General features: G+C 43.1%; 1 protein-coding gene across 1 annotated transcript; it reads right to left on the bottom strand.

Annotated features, from left to right (window-relative positions):
* Nucleotides 1-628: 628 nt before the first annotated feature.
* LOC115388356 (LIM and cysteine-rich domains protein 1-like) lies at nt 629-16,479 on the bottom strand. Its single transcript, XM_030091451.1, has 7 exons — nt 16,335-16,479; nt 9,772-9,869; nt 9,403-9,658; nt 5,492-5,641; nt 5,187-5,414; nt 3,151-3,369; nt 629-2,577 (listed from the first exon to the last, which is right to left on the bottom strand). The coding sequence occupies exons 1-7, from the start codon at nt 16,359-16,361 to the stop codon at nt 2,467-2,469; spliced, it is 1,089 nt and encodes a 362-aa protein (XP_029947311.1). The 5' UTR covers nt 16,362-16,479; the 3' UTR covers nt 629-2,466.
* Nucleotides 16,480-17,900: the final 1,421 nt, after the last annotated feature.

Raw genomic sequence — 17,900 nt, forward strand, 5'->3', positions numbered from 1 at the left:
CACTGAGTGTAGTTCCACTTTTTGTCCACAAGGCGGCGGCCAAAGCACAGCTTTCCAATCTTCCTCCAGCAGCCTGAGGCCATACAAGTTGTTCTTTTTTATTGGGTTCATGTGGGACATTTTAACACTAACAGAGAATCTTCTCATGGACTGATGAACATCTTTTATTTGCTGCATAAAATCCTGGTTTTATTTAACCAGGAAGAAAAGCTGTGATGAATCTCACGTGGAAGTGAGGCGGCCATCAAACATCACGCCATCATTATATGATATGCCTAATGTGTTTCCTTCAAATATTTTTAGTACATCTGCTTCATTCTGTTTATTAATACTCTGATTGGTGTCTTATTTACTAATTCAGTGCCTTTAACCAAACTGCACCTTTTAAACTCCAGGTTTAGTTTTCTGTTGTGAGTTAGCATGACGTTTCTGTTATTTTTCTCATTTGTTCCACCTTGTAATGGAAAAATCACCTTGTAAGTGAGTTCAAATCAAACACCAAACAGGGCAGAATTTGTCAGTAAATGGAGTCATGAAGGCTGTTTGGGAAAAAAAAACAACAACAACAACACATTGTTACAGAAGAAAGAAAAAAATCTTTTCAGACTGTTTTTATTTGATTGACAGTTTCTCGCTGTAAATAGCAAATACTGGAATTTTCCCAAAACTTGTCATATTTCAGTTTGATCTTGGTGAACTAAAACACAGAACAATTCAGGAATTCTTCACATCCTGTTATTGTTTTATTCTTGAAGTAGCTTTACAGAAATAATTGTTTTAGATAAACTTTAATGTCTTTATTTCCAAACTGACTGAACTGGGAGGATCTTTATCTCTGCTTCCAGGTTTGTGCGTTTCAGTCCTGATCACAGAGACGAAACTTTAATTTGGTTTTATTTTCTAAATTTTATCGTCCAGACGGTTGTACACTTTGCACTTTTGCTTAAAAAACATTGCTAAACATGTTTCCTATTGATGTTTCAATAATTAAGTTGAGACAGTTGCTTAAAAGGTGAAAAAAGGAAGATATTATAGCTGATATTTTACTGTTTGAAGTGATTAATCTCAATTAGCTTTTGCCAGCATACAAGTGATTTTTTTCCCAAACATTCTAGCGTGTTCTTTGTGAGCTGACTTAGGCCCCTTTTACACAACATTTAAAGTGAAAAATCATTATTTTTTTGTTTTCATTTTGAAAAGTTTCACTTTTAAATGCCATCATTTTGAAAACGGTGTCTGTTTACACAGAAATGAGGAAAAAAAAAAATCAGAAAATGATGGAGTTTCCATGATGTACCGTTGACTCTGAGCCTCGTTGTCGTGTGAACAGACACCTAAAACAATCCGAAAACTTTCTGTTTTCACTTGAAATGGGGCGTAAGACAGCTGCACGTGCCCTCTGGTATTCTCCTCAATGTTGAAATGAATAATTTTAAGTGTTAATTGTTGAGAAAATACAGTAGTATAAAGCAGCGTTTAGCAGCAGCTCAGATTTATCGTCATCAAAACATTAAATACTTCATTTAGCAGTTTCACCAAAAATAAACAGGAAATTAAACTGAAAAAAGAAACATACCAACAGGACGATTAGCCAGTTAAAGGGTTATTTACTGTTTTTACGCTTACAAACAATTCAGCTTCAGTGATGCAGATGCAGAGTTTAATGTCTGCTGTAAAAACTTTGAAAATGAAAAAAATGTTGGAAAAAAAGGTTTTCAATAGTAATAATTAGTGATCCGTGATAATCAGCCCTGTGCCTGTCCAGTTCTCTGAGATTAAATCAACAAATAATGTTATTTTTGGGATTAATGACTGCAAATGTCCAAATTCCACATACCAGGATGACGATTGCTGCAATGTTTTATGTAAATATTGAGGAAAGAGCTATAAAACTGTAACTCTTAAACCACTTAGCAATGATGTAAAAGATATTTTCAGTTTATTTTTTTTAAGCGATTTTTGACAGAAAAAGACATTTTGGAATCATCTTCCTCTTCCTCTGTCTGTTTGTTATTTCAAATAATCATTAATTCGTCAAACTCTTTGAGTAAACAACTGAAGTTTCGCATGATTGAAGCCGATTCGATCGTTTGTCTCCCGATGCGCCGGTCCGGCCACAGTGCAGCACGCAGCATCTGGATCCCGTCACTGTCGGCTCTTTAAGTGCCGATTAATCAGCCAAATGTTTCTTTAAGTACTTTACATGCTTTTGTGTCAACTAAACATTTCTTTAAGCTCTTGAAAACACCAGCAAGCTCAACAGCAGAAGGAGCCTCGTCGATGCATCAGTGTCAGCCGGACGTCCTGTGAGCGTTTTACCACCTCTCTCTGCGAGAAAGTCAACATCATTTATGATTTAAAGACCTGCGGGTCTACATGTGTGGGTCATTCCTCTTGCTTTGTGTAAACCGGTCCGCGATAACGTGAGCAGCGCCGATATTCTTTATCCTGGAGGTTTCTGTGGGGTCAGTGCTCGCAGGGCGTGTCCAGGCTTTGTCCACACTTCCAGCAGCAGTAATGATAGAGATGCCACGTCCGCCCGTCCTCCGAGGTGAGGAACGACTTGCAGAAGATGAGCTGAGGGGGGAGGGACGCGATGGAGAGGCGGTTCAGTGAGGAGAGCGAACAAAAACACACACACACACACACGTGAGGTAATAGAGGAAATAGAAAGTTTAACTTTGCATTTCTGGAAAGCAAAACAAAAAACCCTCTAGTCATCATATTTTAATGATTATGTATTACTGTGCTTAGTGGGCCTTTCTGTGTGGAGTTTGCATGTTCTCCCTGTGGTGCATGTTATTGCTTATTGCTTGTGTCACGCTCTACCTGAACCACGGTTTGAATCCTTCTCCACAATCTGTCTGTCTCCTCTTTTTATCTCTTTACAAAATCTAACTTCCAACTGGAACGGGAGAAAATCTCCTCTGAGTCCAGCTCAACGCCGCCCTTCGTGGTGACCCCAGGCGGAGCGTCTCCGGCTCTACGCCGCCCTTCATGGTGACCCCAGGCAGAGCGTCTCCGGCTCTACGCCGCCCTTCGTGGTGACCCCAGGCGGAGCGTCTCCAGCTCTACGCCGCCCTTCGTGGTGACCCCAGGCGGAGCGTTTCCGGCTCTACGCCGCCCTTCGTGGTGACCCCAGCGTCTCACCTCGTCACAGCCGGAGCAGCGCGGCCACGCCGTCTGGCAGTAGTGCCTCCCACAGAGCAGCTTCCCCTGGGCCCAGAAGTAGACCAGGTCCACCAGACCCTGGCTGCACTCGGAGCACGTGAAGCAGGTGGGATGCCACAGGGCGTCACGGTAACCCGCGCGCTCTGCGTAAACAGCCGGGCTCTCCGTGGAAACTTCACCACGGCAACCGGTGCAGCGCTGCAGGGGAGGACAGAAGGTCACTGACGAGAAGTCATCCATCCAGCTGTGACTCTGAATCTGATCCAGTTCAGAAGTTTGGAAATGCTACAATCAGTGTGTGTTACAGTGTGTTCACAGACAATAACCAAAAATGAGTCCTTAAAAATAGACTGAAGCTCGTCTCAGAAACAGCTGTTAAAGATTAATCTTCTGTTTGGTATTGTCGGATAATCTCTAAATACAGTCTAAATATATATCTGGTTTCGGTGAGTCAGTTCTTCGTCCGGGTCAGAACTGAGCAGCGTTGCACGGCGAAGGCCTGAAACACAAACAGTGTGTGTGGGTCACACTGACGGCAACGTAAAACGTTTTTTGGAAACAAATCCACATTAATCTACACAGAAAACAGATGTGTTTTCATTAGTTCAAACAGATCAAGACTTCTAATCCTGTCCTGGATTGAGAACGGGAGGTTCTTGTAGCTTTTTGTCCAAACAGAGCAGGTTGAACAATGATGAGTGTTTGAAGTCCAGCTGAAGCACATTAAATAACATCTGACATGTTTTTAAAAGTCCTGATTCCACTGTTTTTGTTGATAGGGCTTCTGAGCGTGATCTTATTTTTCCAGGTAGAAGGCATCTCAGGGCAACTGAATCAGGTCTGCTGGACTTGATCAGACGTCTGGAAAACTTTTTTCTTTCTCGTTTTTCTGTGAAGCTTCATCTCTTCACGCTGTTCTCTAGTTCAGCTGCTCACTAAACGTCTCAAGTATTTAAACTGAGTCAAGGCTTCCCGTGTTAATGAATGAGGACAGAAGACAGAATGTGGCTCATTAAAACAAGTGGTTGATTCCCAAAGTGAGGCCCAAGGACCCCTAGTGGTCCAGAGAGGTATTGCAGGTGGGTCATGAGAAATACACAAAATTTTGGAGAGAGGATACTGTGAAATTACAGATCCATGATAAGTACGTTCTGTGTAAGAAGATTATTTAAAACATTCAGATCATCATAACTTTTCTTTTAAAAGATAGAAAAAAACATTATCTGTTCATTTGGATACATAAATATGCACTTTATTGCCATTAACTCATGTAATTGAATTACTCTGTCTGAGGGAATTTAATCTTAGTTTAGTCCTTGAATCAGGTCTGAGATTGCAGGTCTGGGTGGACTCCAGAAGATTCGATCTTTTCTAAGTGAAGGTTGGAGTCGCCTGAAGCCACATTCTGATCAGATGAGGTCGCTGGAGATTGACCGTGACCGTTTCAGTCCGGGTTTTAAAATTTGTTTGACAGAAGAGAGAAAAAAAAAACATGAGAAATGAGGGAGTGAGTGTCTTCTAAATCTCCTCATCTGTTAAAGGTCTTTCCACTTTCACATGGCTTCTTTCACTCCTCAACCAACCAACTCGCAGTTTTCTCAGTCTGTTTTAGGAGCGTTGAGTCCAGACAGGAGATGACAGAATCAAAGAAGCATTCGGGGGCATTTCAGTGAATCCTCTTCTCCTGATCAGGGGAATGCTGGGTGTCTGGGACTGACAGCAGCTGTCCGGGAGCCCAGAGACCACGATGGCTGACTAAACCCTTTCCAGACAAAACAAATTAGACTCAACTCGGCAGACGGCTGAAGCTCAGTGACAGAAATGACAACGTGAAGGTAACCTGGACTTAAACCCCGTGCTGCAGTACTCCAGAGCGGACTTGGCCTCAAAACCACAATTTCACCATCTTGGTCTTGACTCGGTTCTCGGTTCCTCGAAGTCTTGTCCAGGTCCGGGGCCGCTCTGGTCTATCTTGACTACGACCCTCTAAGATGTTAGCACCATAATTTACTCACGTATTGAGCCTTGCTGCTTTCTTCCATCCCGTTGGTGGACGGAGAGGCGGAGACTTTGGCGTCCTGCTGCCGTCCCGCATCCTTCCTGTCGCTGCGATCCTTGGCCTCCTTCGCCGCCCTCTGCATGGCGGCTTCCTCCAGAGCGGCCCCCTCGCCGGGCAGAGCTACCTCCCCGACTCCCAGCGCCTCCTGCTTGTACTGCTTCACAAACAGCAGCATGGAGGAAATCTTCACGAAACAAGAGAAAGAAACGGCATCAAGTTGGAGGAAAGCGCCGGACGCGTTCTTTGGGGATCTGCAGTCACCTCCTCGTCGCTGCTCAGGCTCTGACACTTCATGGGGTCCTGATCGTAGGCGGGGAGCTGGGTGAGCAGCTGCCGGCGGCGCTGCAGAGCTCCGTCGGTTCCGGACACCGTGTGCTGGCTGGGCGGGAAGAGCTCCATGTACTGCATGGCCTGAGGAGAGCAGAGCCGGTTCAGAATGTTCCGGGCCTGGAGGCTTTGATTCTTCCTCTGATTTAGTTTTATTCATCTGTTTCTTACCACAGTTTGTGCAAAACAGGCTAATTAATGACTCTAAGTTGCCCATTAAGACTTTTAATGAAAACACAAACAAGTAAGAAATTATTCAAAAAATAAAACTGGATAATAATGAAGTGGCCAAAATGTTTGAATATTACACTCTCAGAATCCCTCTCAGCTTTGCAGCAGTTAGAAAATGCTTGTCCGATGTTCTGGATCACTCTGGATCGTATGAGTACCTGATAAAAATCAACCTCGGTTCTTTATTTCCTTTTGGCCTCTTGAGAATTCAACTATTTAACAAGCAAGTTAATATCCAAAAGGTACTTTATAAACTTTAACATATGAACTTTGAACGTAGCACCTTCATGTGTTTCTTCGTGTTGAAATGAATAGAGTTCAATGTCTCTTTATTTGTGGATTTTGATAAAGAATTTAGCTTTGTGTCTCCGTTAACAACAATTAAAGACAGCAATTTACAAAACAAGGGCAGAAAACTGAAGATCTGGAGAAATAAAACTATTGGGAGAAAATGCAAACGGGAGAGAGGCATGGAGAAAGGAAGCGGAGATATTCTCCCTGGGAGACGTCAGTGCTAACCGCTACGCCGCAGCGCAGCACTGCAGGTCTTAGTGGGTTAAATAAATAAGTCGACTTCACTGCTGAGGCATTTATTTCTGCCCGGCTGTGGAGACCTGTGCAACCTGTTGGTGTTTGTTTTCCAGTTTATACTGAGAAACGTCTCCGATCTGAGTTCCACCCGTGATTCACTCTGCCGTGTGTCGGCCTGTTTATCGTCAGTCTGCGCTTGTTCAGCACCGAGGAGCATTTTGAACATCTATCCCGTTATTCTAGCTTTTCTTTTGTTTCTCAGCTTCCACTCCTCTCAAACCTGAGACGGTCAGACGGAGGTTAAGCGCGTCACGCCGCTCTCCGCCATGTGTTTTCAGTGCTACGTCTGCACGCTGTCACAGTATGGCACCGCCGTGAGTAACCGTCTGCAGCCCCATGAGCTAACTCAAAGAAAACAAAAGTATCGCACGGAACAAACAGGACGGTGAAGACGTCTCGGGGAACATCTGGAAAACAGTCGCGGTGTTGGGTTTGGATCTGCCTCCACAAGTTCAGCCACAGTTACGTCTCTCATCATTATAATTATAGGTTGTGAGGCCTGAAACACACTCTGGCCTGTTCTGAAGGGAAACGCAGAGACTGTCAGACGACCTATAGAAAGCATGACTAGGTTCAAACTCCATAAGGATAAAGAACAAATGTTAAACACCGGGGAAGATGTTGAGAAAGAGAAAAAAAATTCACATACGGATGTGATTCATATTTAAATGAATCCTACCTTTCTTAGATGTCACCATATTTGGCATTTGGCTCCTGTGTTTTCACACTAATAACTGTATATTGAAGACGATCATATAAAGTATGAGTAAACTGTAAATGCTGAACATTCAGATGAGCTGCTTTTCCCACTGCAACCTCTGTGTGTCAGCATTTTCTTCAAAAAGCTTTGTAAGAAATATATCTAATGCTTCAGATCAGTCTTTCTTTAATTATTATTTCTTGCAAATACAACACTGTTGAGTGGACAGTGGTGCTCAGCTCAACGTCCAGTGAGAGACTTATTATGACTGATGTTGTCCAGTGTTGTCATGGCGACAGTGGGATGCTAATGGCGCTGTCATGAGGGGGGGTGTAAAGACTTACAGGATGCCGTTTCCATCTGACGTTTTGTTTGGGCTAATTGTGGTTTTCCCTGTAGTTTTTGTGTTTATTTCTCTGGTTAGAGCAGGTCACAAACGTTCCAACACCATGAGTGAGATAAAGGGTCATTTAAGAGAGTCGTTTAAAGTGACTTTCAGGGTGAAAATAAACGTGATTGTATTCTGTCATCTGGAATGACCATCAGTAATACTGTAACTGATACTAACCTGAGGAAAATGAAGCCCTCCTCCTGCCCTTTTGATGTGTTACCGACATCTTTGCTTTACAAAGCTATTGACGTTGTTGCTCCACATGTTGTGAACCTCATAAATGTCTCCCTTTCTACTGGTTTGGTTCCAAACTTTTTAAAACAGGCTGCGATAAGTCCTATTTTAAAGAAACCAAATTTGGATCCAGCAGAGCCTGGAAATTACCGGCCTATATCAAAATTGCCCTTTCTCTCCAAAGTTTTAGAGAAAGTTGTTGCAGAGCAACTCATTGCTTATCTGGATCTAAATGAAATGTTGGACAAATTTCAGTCTGGTTTTCGCAAGAGGCACTCCACTGAGACTGCTCTGCTAAAAGTGTCCAGTGATATTCAGATGGCTGCAGACTCTGGTCAGTATTCAGTTCTGGTTCTACTGGATTTATCTGCAGCTTTTGACACAGTGGACCATAAACTCCTGTTACAAAGGCTGAACACTGACTTTGGAATCTCTGGAATGGTTCTGGAGTGGTTCTCTTCGTACCTGACCAATCGGACATTCTCAGTGTGTGCCAATAACATTTTGTCTGAAGCCACTCCTTTGGTGTATGGTGTTCCTCAGGGGTCAGTCTTGGGTCCAATTCTGTTTTTATTGTACATCAGCCCCATTGGCAAAATCATTCGCCATTTTAAACATGTGTCTTATCATCTCTATGCTGATGACATTCAATTGTACATTTCTTTTAAAGAGAGTGAGTTGCACAAATTGTCTGAGTTAATGGACTGTATCTCAAGTATAAAGACTTGGCTTTCTGAAAACTGTCTCCAGTTAAACTCGAAAAAGACTGAATCTTTGATAATTGCCCCTGAGCAGAAAATCCCTTTTATTAAGCGTCACCTTGGTTCTCTGGGCCCCTCTGTCCAGTCGAGCATCAGAAACCTCGGTGTCTGGTTTGACCAGTCCCTGTCTCTGGACAACCATTCAAGACTTTTGGTCAAAAATTGCTTTTATCATTTGAGAAATATTGCAAAGCTGAAGCCAGTTTTATCCGGCACTGATCTGGAGTTGGTGATTCATGCTTTTATTTCTTCTCGTTTAGATTATTGCAACTCTCTCTTCTCATGTTTTAACAAAAATGTTCTTAACCGTCTTCAGCTGGTTCAAAATGCCGCAGCAAGACTTTTAACGGGGTCCAGCAGATGGTCACACATTACGCCAGTCCTGTCTTCTCTTCACTGGCTCCCTATTAAATTTCGGATCGATTTTAAAATCCTAGTATTGACTTTCAGAGCCTTGCATGATCAGGCTCCTAAGTATCTTTGTGATCTGCTTCAAACGTACTCACCTGGCCACTCGCTCCGCTCCTCAGACCAGAACCTCCTCATGGTACCAAAAACGCGTTTTAAAACTAGAGGAGATGTGTCCTTTCAGGCCGTGGCTCCAAAACTATGGAACGCCCTGCCTCTGTCCCTCCGTGTGGCTGATATAATTGACTCCTTTAAAAAGCAGCTGAAGACGCTTTTATTTAATGGGGCTTTTAGTTGACTGGACGTTTCTGATGCGATTGATTGGCTGTCTGTTCTTATCACGTTTATTTTGATATTGTTTTTATTTTTGTTTTTTGCACTGTGAAGCACTTTGTGATTTTATCTGCGAAAGGTGCTATACAAATAAAGTTTATTATTATTATTATTATTATAACTGTTAAAAAGTGCGGTCCATCCACTCAACATGTGCACGTCAGAGAAAAGCAGCCTCACACTGAGAGCCTCTCACCAGCTTCTGGTTGAGGCCGGCCGGCGCCCAGTCGTACGTGGTGGTGTTGAAGGTGGGGTCTTTGCGCGACACCACCGGGTTGGTGACGATCATGCGGTTCCTCTTGTACATGCGGAGGCCGCCGCCCCCTTTGACCTTGGCCGTCAGGTGGGAGCAGGGCGAGTCGGCCAGCAGCCGGCCCATCAGCTGGTCGTCGTCCAGGTCGTTTCCGGGAGCGTGGTCCACCGTGCTGCAGCCGCACGCCGTGCAGGCTTTCCTGTCACACACCAGAGGAGATGGAAAGAGGACTGTAGCGTCTCGTTTTAAGTACTATAGGGCTTTCACTATGATATGATTTTAATACAGAAAGACAAAAGAGGAGCTGTTTACCTCCAAAAATGTGGCTGAAATCCAGAGCAACTCCCTTTACATATGACACACTTGGCAGCCCGTCCTCCTGCTCCTCCTGCACTCTGCTTTATGGACATCTGAGACGAGACGCCAAACACAATAAAAATGCACAATCAGCTCTATATTACATCAAACAACACAACATGGAAAGCATCAAGAGTTTGATGGATAAAAACAAGTTAAAGAACTTTGGGATCAAATCTGTTGTGTGGAGTTTGCATGTTCTATTAAGTAGGTTCTTTATGAGGTTTTCAACCAAAGCTCCAGTTTTTGTGAGCCCAGTCTGGTGGATGTGTTTTGATTGGGTAAACTAGTTAAGTCTTTCGAAAAAATACAGATGGAAAATGTACGTGTGCTTAAGTAAATAAAAAAGTAATTGCATTATACATAGAAACCCCCGTGAGAATGTCCAGAAGAAAAAAAATGCATGTCACAATGATAAAGGCAAGTGAGGACGTGTTGGATCGGGAGGAAACGTTCTTCAGTGAGTGTGGGAGGAAAAATGGAGCGTGAACACACAGACACACTGCAGCAGGACGGATGATTTCACTGGTCCACCCAGTGAGCTCATCACCACCGCACATCCTCCTCCTCATCACAGAGAGATAGATGGACGCCACAGGTTTTACGCTCTTCATATCTCTCTTTTCAACATGATGGACGGTGAATGCAGTTCATCAACATTTTGAAGGGACCATTTGTGTCTCATCTCTGCAGATGAGCTTTGTCTCTCAGTTTGGAGAAGCAGCCATGACCGCTGCTGATCTCCACATGGCTGACATTAGGTTCACACATCCATCCATCCATCCATCCATCCATTGACACCTCACATACTGCCGGACTGCGCATTGAAAACCTCTAAACCTCTCTCTCTCTCACCTGTAGCCCGGCCCCTCCTTGTAAAAGATAGTCTTTCCTTTCCACAGTCAGTTTTGCTTGTTCATGAGGATCTGTTGAGTTTTTATCTGTAAAAAGTGCTGAGAAATAACTGTGCTGTACTTTGCACTATATAAATAAGGCTAAATTGAATTGAACCATAACTTGTGTTTGATATATAAAGTGCATAATATGAAATAATGATCATATTTATATTAAATTCCCATTAATGAAAAAAAAGATGCACTATTTAAAAAAAACGATATTGCTTTGAAATTGATACACTGTCGCCAAAACCTCAAAAAGGAATGCTCAAATGACATCATCATCTAATTTAAATACCTGCTCATTTGCATATCTAGGTCAAATTAGATGATGACATCATTTAAAACGGATACATTGTTGCCAACTCCTCAGTCAGGAACATTGTAAATGACATCATCACTGGTGAAAAGTGCGTCATGTGACATGGCAGAGGTACACCTATAGAGCTTTTAAATGGAAGTGCTGGCTTCTGTTGACATACATCTATTGTGTTTTATTATTCTTTTACAAATGTAGAAATGCTGTCTACAGTAATAAATCATATTTGATTGGTGCTCTGTCTCATATTACCACACAGCAACATTTGAATAATTTAGATTTATTCTGTCAAGTGTCCATTTATTTCATTAATCATATGTTAATTTTTATGATACTGGAAAATACTGGAACTCAGTTACTCACTCAGTTACTTTTTGGAAGACTAGTACACTAGCAGTAATTACTTTTTAAAAGTAACTTGCTCAACACTTCTGAAAACACAGGCAGACGCAGGGAGAACATGCAAAGTCCACATCAAAAAGCAGGTAGATTCACACTAGAAATATTTCAGCTGTGAGGCGACACAGAAGTTTAACGTGCTCCTCCCATCATTGTGAAGCAGAGATCACCACGCTTTATATAGGTTATTGTGAGGTATTGTAGTTTCACTATAACCCGTGTCCCGTTTCGCTGTATTTAGACTTACATGACATGATCTTCCAAACAAGCGACGGCGGCCGGCAGATTTAGCCACCAGACCCTCCAGCATTTGTTGGACATTCAGTTGTGTTTAAGGTGACAGCCAACGGTTGGCTGATGCGTTATGACAATACGAGTCCTGATGGCTGCTTTTAAACTCTCTGGCAGGAAACCCGATGAAGGCCTCTGCTGGAACAGCCTGATGCGCGTCGTCTGACAGGCCGATGGACCGTCCACCTGCCTGTGTGTCACCGAGGGATTAACCAGCACAACAATACCAACGGATTCACAAACAGACGCACAACACGCTCTGATGGAATGTAGTGAGCTGTGTATAGCCTGGTGTTATAGGACCACATGTTTTACTCCAGATGTTAGACCTGCCTGCAGACGGTCAAGAGTTAAGGGTGTTAAGCAGGATATTCATGATAAACATGAAGAGGATAACTGAGAAGCCGGCAGGTCTTTGTTTTCAAGAATAACAGCAGGAATAAAAGTGTTATTTGGCCTGTAAAGCATTTTTTTTGGCTCACACTAACAGTTTCAATATTGCTAGATGTTGCATCTTCAAAGAAAAGAACTTTGTCACGTTTCACAGCTGTGTCATCAGATGACTCCCGTCTGATGAATCTGCAGCCTGTGTCGGTTTTCCAGACGTCTCATTGGAGGACGGACGACTGGAGGTGAGGCGAGGCGCCGCGTTGAGCTAAATGCTGACGAGGTCACGGCGATGACGGCTGGAAGAGACGCAGCTGAAGAGCCCACTTCATCCCGCCCCTCCGGAAAACACTGACCAACTCACACACCTCACACACACACGCCAGCAGGACTTCGCTGAGTCCAGTTTAACTTCTTTTTAAAGGAAATCCGACAGAACCCTGCCCTCCAGCTGCTTTCAGACTGCTGGTGTCAGACATGACTGGACCCTGCCGGTTTATTAGTGTGTTTGTGAGTCACGATGAGGACACACACACACACGACTCAGACATTCCTCTGTAGGAAATAATAGTAATCGTGAGATTATTTGATCATTCAGAGATGTGGCAAATTTCATTTTGGAGGCTGGAAAAATATTCAGGTTCATTTTCTTTCAGACTAAAAGGGAATCTGTGTCATTTGTGTCCATTATTATTAATCTTAGTCTTGTTCTTAATCTTACTCTGATTTTTTTGTCTTAATCTTATTTTTATTTATATTCCTCATCTTGAGCTTATCCTAATGGCAATCATAAAAAAAGCCTCAAGGAGCAGGATATTAACAATGATGAAATTCTCATCTGCTATTTTGGGACATTCATATAAAAAAACAACAATAAATACTGACATTTTTTCCATTTCAATTTACTTTAAAATGTGACAGAAGTGGTAAAATTAGAGGAACGACTTCTGCACTACGTGACAATAACAAGCATAAAGCAGTATAGATGGCAGAATACATGGACTGGGTTTGTATTTCCTCTCCACAGTGAGAAGAAACAGGCTGAAATCAGGCCCAGCTCGCTGAAAACGCCCTCTTTCTGAGGGAAACGTGTGTCAGCTCTATATTTAGGAGTCAGATAAGGAGAGTATGCTGGATCGGACTGTGAAATTCCAAACATGTGGACTATGTGAAGAGGAAACCGGGGGAAACGCAGCGTGATAAGAGGCTGGAGGTCAGAGAGGACTCGACCGCTGCTGTTATCAGCCGGAGGTTGAATCAGAGTCAAGGAGGCCGCCTCGATGCTGTCGTCTGATTTCCTGTTTCTTTACACTCATCTGAAAATAAGCTCCAATTACAGGCACAAACGGTGTGTGTAGTTTATAGTAGCAGTGAGTGGAACAACAGATTGAGCCGAATGAGAGGGCGTATTGAACTTTAACGGCAGTATATTTGACTGTAGAAGTTTAACTTTGAGTTATATAGAAATGGGTGTGAATCTTTAAAATATAATTTATTGATAAACTTTAAAATCCAATAAAAAAATGCATTAACAGCTTTTAAGATGCAGTGATTGGTGACTCAATCTATTTGCTAAACAAAAATGAATCTCTTTCTTCTTAAATAGGTCAAATTTTTTTTCAACAGGAAAATCTGAAACATTTTTAAATACCATTTTAATGCCGATGAAGGTTTGCTGGTTTGTAAAGTTTTATATGACACTAAATTAAACATATTTCCCATTTGACATGATCATTTTGACTAAATGCATTACACGTTAACTTTCATGTTAAAACGCTTACAGATTACAGACTGGCTGATTTCTCTTTGGTCTATTTCCCAATTTTTCATTCATTACTTTCTTTGAATCCAACTAAACAAACACAAGACATGCCATAAAGAGAAGTGATCCTCTTGCTCGAACTAGAATTGATTCAATTCCCATGTTTCCTTTCAATGATGTGCATATTTTGGAAGGTTTGGAGGGATTAAAATGAATCATTTTCTACATTTTTAAAAAGTGTTTAGTGACATTATCTTATCAGATTTATTTGCACACATATTGCTCTTTGCTGTAATAAAAATGCAGGTGTGGCAAATATGTAATCTCACATATTTTCAGTTCATAAGCATCAAATGACTTTGGGAGTTACATTTTTATGATACCAACTTTACAGTTAGTTCAGGCTTCATCTTACCCTCACTGAACTATTTAGAAATTTAACACTCGGGTTTCAAAAACTACAATTTAATCTTTATGCTGTGCAATAAAAACCAACTGGAAAGTGTAACTCTGATAAACATGATTTTGTATTTAAGAACTTATAATTTGAAAAAAATAAATCTCCAAGTTGATTAAAATTCTTAAAGCTTGTCCAAAGCTTGTGCTTCATTCTAATCACCACGTGGCGCTGATGTCCTGCGAAAACTGGGATTTCATTAGAAGGTCGACGTTTTCTGTAACTCTTATTAACTTAGTCAATTTTAAAGAAACAAACGTTGGATGTGACCATATGTGGTCATGGTTAAAGGAACACAATGGTTCACTATTTTGTGTGTGTGTGTGTGTGTGTGTGTGTGTGTGTGTGTGTGTGTGTGTGTGTGTGTGTGTGTGTGTGTGTTTATTTCCATCCTGATGATGGCAGTTTTTCCAGCTCAGGGGCATAAAGTCGGGGCTCAGACCCTCCGACAGGTGACACTGATCCGTCAGGTTATCAGCCTCAGACTGATGTGACCTCTGGATGAACAGGCAGCGGCGGAGGTACAGGGGGACGGGGGGGGGGATCGGGGGGGATCTGTGGAGAGACAAAGTCCTGGCAGGACAGACCCGGCCCACAGGGATCAGGTCCTCGTGGTGACGGATTACCTTCACGGACAGATTTAGAAGCGTCCAGCTCTTTGAAATGGGCTGCATGTGAACAAGCTGCAGACGTTTGTCCTCACTGAAACTCAAACTGTTGTGAATATGCTGTAGCAGTTTGAAAGAACTCATAAAACTGGGATCAGCACGTCTTCCTTAAAGATTTTCTGAGACGTTTTTGCTTTAATGGCAAATCGGAGGACTGCCTTAAACCTCAAACGTTTAAACTGCAGCAGTGTGTTTCTGTTTCCAAACAAACCGTGTGCTGAAACTATCCTCGGTATGCGCTCCATCCTCAATTAGGTGTGTGGCCATTTGGCAAAAGCTGCCCGATATAGTCATCCACCCGCAATTTCTAAGCTGTGACCCATTTAGAGTCGCCGTTTAACAGAATAAGTATGTTTTGGGATCGTGGGAGAAACATGAAGCGCCTGCATGGACACATGGAGAGCAAGCACTCGACTCACAGGACCTAACCCTAACCCTAACCCTAACCCTACCAGGAGCTGACCCGGGGTCAGCTCCCAGTGAGGCGACAGGTGATCAGTTTTCAAATATATGGTTCCAGGCAGTTAATTTAATGATTTTGGTTCATTCTATTGGAAGAGCCTGTTTTTGCTTTATCTGACAGGTGGAGTGAAAAACGGGGAAACGCAGTCGTAACGAATGAGTTTTGACGCAGAGCTCCTGATCCAGCCCCGTGGCGTCCAGCTCCTTCACGCCTCATTTCCTGTCAGTCCCTCGTGTACGGGTGGCCAATTCAACTCCAAGCAAAATTCAAACATCCTGAAAGCATTAAAAATGAAATACTGAGGGGTTATCTCAGCTTCTCTCGACCAATCAGGTTCCAGTAGGTCAAACTTCCTTCTAGCCAGTTTTTTCCCAGTGGTCAGTCGTGGTACTGCGCCGATGAAGAACTCTCCATCACCAAACAAGGTCAAGTATCACTTCATCTTGTTGGATTTTGAACCATGAAGCTTTTTATTGTTGTACATGATCTCATCCAAATCTAGAGTTTATGAGCGAAGTGGGAAACAGCGAGTGGCGCAAGAACGATCAAGCCGAAACATTACCTGTTTATGAGTTTGGCAAATAATGAAGTTGAGTGTGTTTCACAGTTGAATGCAACCTCTCACAATACGTTCATGCTCAGGAATCTAATCAAACAGTGGCAGAAACTGGAATAAAAATCAATAAAGTCAGGTTTTCTTTGAAATTTTGTGGAAAATCTCCTAAAATCAAACCTCCTGAAGACATTTTATCTTAGTAAAGCTGTCAGTGAAGGCGGCTGTGACAGGAGGAGGTGCCACAAAGGGACCCGCTGACCCTCGACCTCCACATCTGGAAGTGTGTGTGAGCAGGGACTGAGGGAGGCGGCTGTTCTTACCTTCTCCACGGCTGAGCTCAGGCTCATGTTGAGTGTCGGGCTGCTCGGCTGCTCGGCTCCCGCTGCCTCGGCTCTTCCAGAACAATGAGACTTTAAATTCCTCTCCTGTCGACCGCACTTCCCTCTCTCCGCCCACAGGCGTCCCGCCGCCTCGCTCCGCTCCACAGTGCAATCCCAGCGCCAGCTCAGTCCTTCACCCCTCTGTGGAGGTTCACACCCTCTCTCTCTCTCTCTTTTTCTCTCTCTCTCCTCCTCTGTTTCGTTAAGATTCAAATCCCACTGGTTTCCACCTCAGGTTGATCTCTTTTTGTTTTCCCTCCTGCTGGGTCTTGTTTCCAGCCCTCCTCCTCCACCCTCTGCAACATGAGCAGGTTTCCTCACCTCGTGGCTTCTACTCACACACACACACACACACACACACACACACACACACACACACTGATTGCTCAGGAAATTCGCCCTTTTTGCAGAAACTAGCTGGAGACCTCGTGCCAGCAGAGTGGCAGTCGTCTCCTGGATTCATGGACTTGCATTCAGGAGCCGTAGCCTCAGCTGCAGAGCAGACCGGCCTCAGTCCTGGACCGGACTGCAGCAGTGAAGCCTGACCGGACTGAGACAAAGACTGAGGGGAGCGCTGAGGGATTCCCTGCTCACACTGCAGCCACTTAGAAAGACTCAGAAAAACCCTCCCAGCCAATAGGAGCAGCAGAAACTCCTCCTCCTCCTCTCAATCTGCTGGGTTTGGAAGATTTTAGACCAAGGAAGCAGCAAAAACCACAGCACATTCAAACAGCATTGTCTTACATTTGATGTGTTGAATTTAGCTTTCAAACAAAGCCCTGAAAAATCAAGATATTATTTTCAAGAGAGACCTGCCATGCATTTTGCCCATATTCTTTAGAATAACTTTAACATCAGCCACTGATATCAAGCTGAACAGCTGTAAGTTTCAAACTACAGTACGGATAAGAAAATGGTTCTTTGGCCTGACTGTGTCTGTACAGAAGAAAGAGTGAAAACTATGAAGGCCTGGGAGAGCAGGAGGAGGAGAGGAGAGAAGGAAGCAGTGTAAGGATGGACATGAAACATGTTCAAAAGCTACAAAAACAGGTTCAGATCTGTATAAAACACATTCAAAACAGGTTAAAGGTTGACTTTGTTGTGATTTCCCCCTTTTTCCATCAAAGTTCAATACTAGTATTTATTAATGAAGAATGAAGAAGAATGTTCAGAATTGTCCTACTGGTAGGGTTGTCTGCAACGGAAGTCTTAAATATAGCAATTTATGTCATGTATTATGATACGGCCTCAGAATATGAAGATATTGATAAAACTACACCGTCCAGGCCTCAGTCTGAGAGCCACATCTGGCTGCACAGCTGCAGGCTGCTGAGCTAAAGCAGGAACTCTCTGTGAGCGCCCTCTAGTGGTGTCTGGAGGAAAACCACGGCTACAGTGAGAGATGGAGAGGAGCTGCAGCTTTTCAGGATGAGTTCAACTGTCTGTGGCTGGAAGAATCGAGAGTCTGGATGAGGACCTAAAAGACAGCAGTCCTGCCGATATCTG

The sequence above is a fragment of the Salarias fasciatus genome, chromosome 5 (assembly GCF_902148845.1).
Source record: "Salarias fasciatus chromosome 5, fSalaFa1.1, whole genome shotgun sequence".
Taxonomy (NCBI): Eukaryota; Metazoa; Chordata; class Actinopteri; order Blenniiformes; family Blenniidae; genus Salarias; species Salarias fasciatus.

What these genes read in the sequence shown, in the direction of transcription:
- LOC115388356 (XM_030091451.1), bottom strand. Translation starts at nt 16,361, where the DNA reads ATGAGCCTGAGCTCAGCCGTGGAGAAG. An exon ending in TGAGCTCAGCCGTGGAGAAG is followed by an intron (nt 9,870 to 16,334) that starts GTAAGAACAGCC and finishes GTCTCGTCTCAG; the next exon opens with ATGTCCATAAAGCAGAGTGC. An exon ending in GCCTGAGCAGCGACGAGGAG is followed by an intron (nt 5,415 to 5,491) that starts GTGACTGCAGAT and finishes TGTTTCGTGAAG; the next exon opens with ATTTCCTCCATGCTGCTGTT.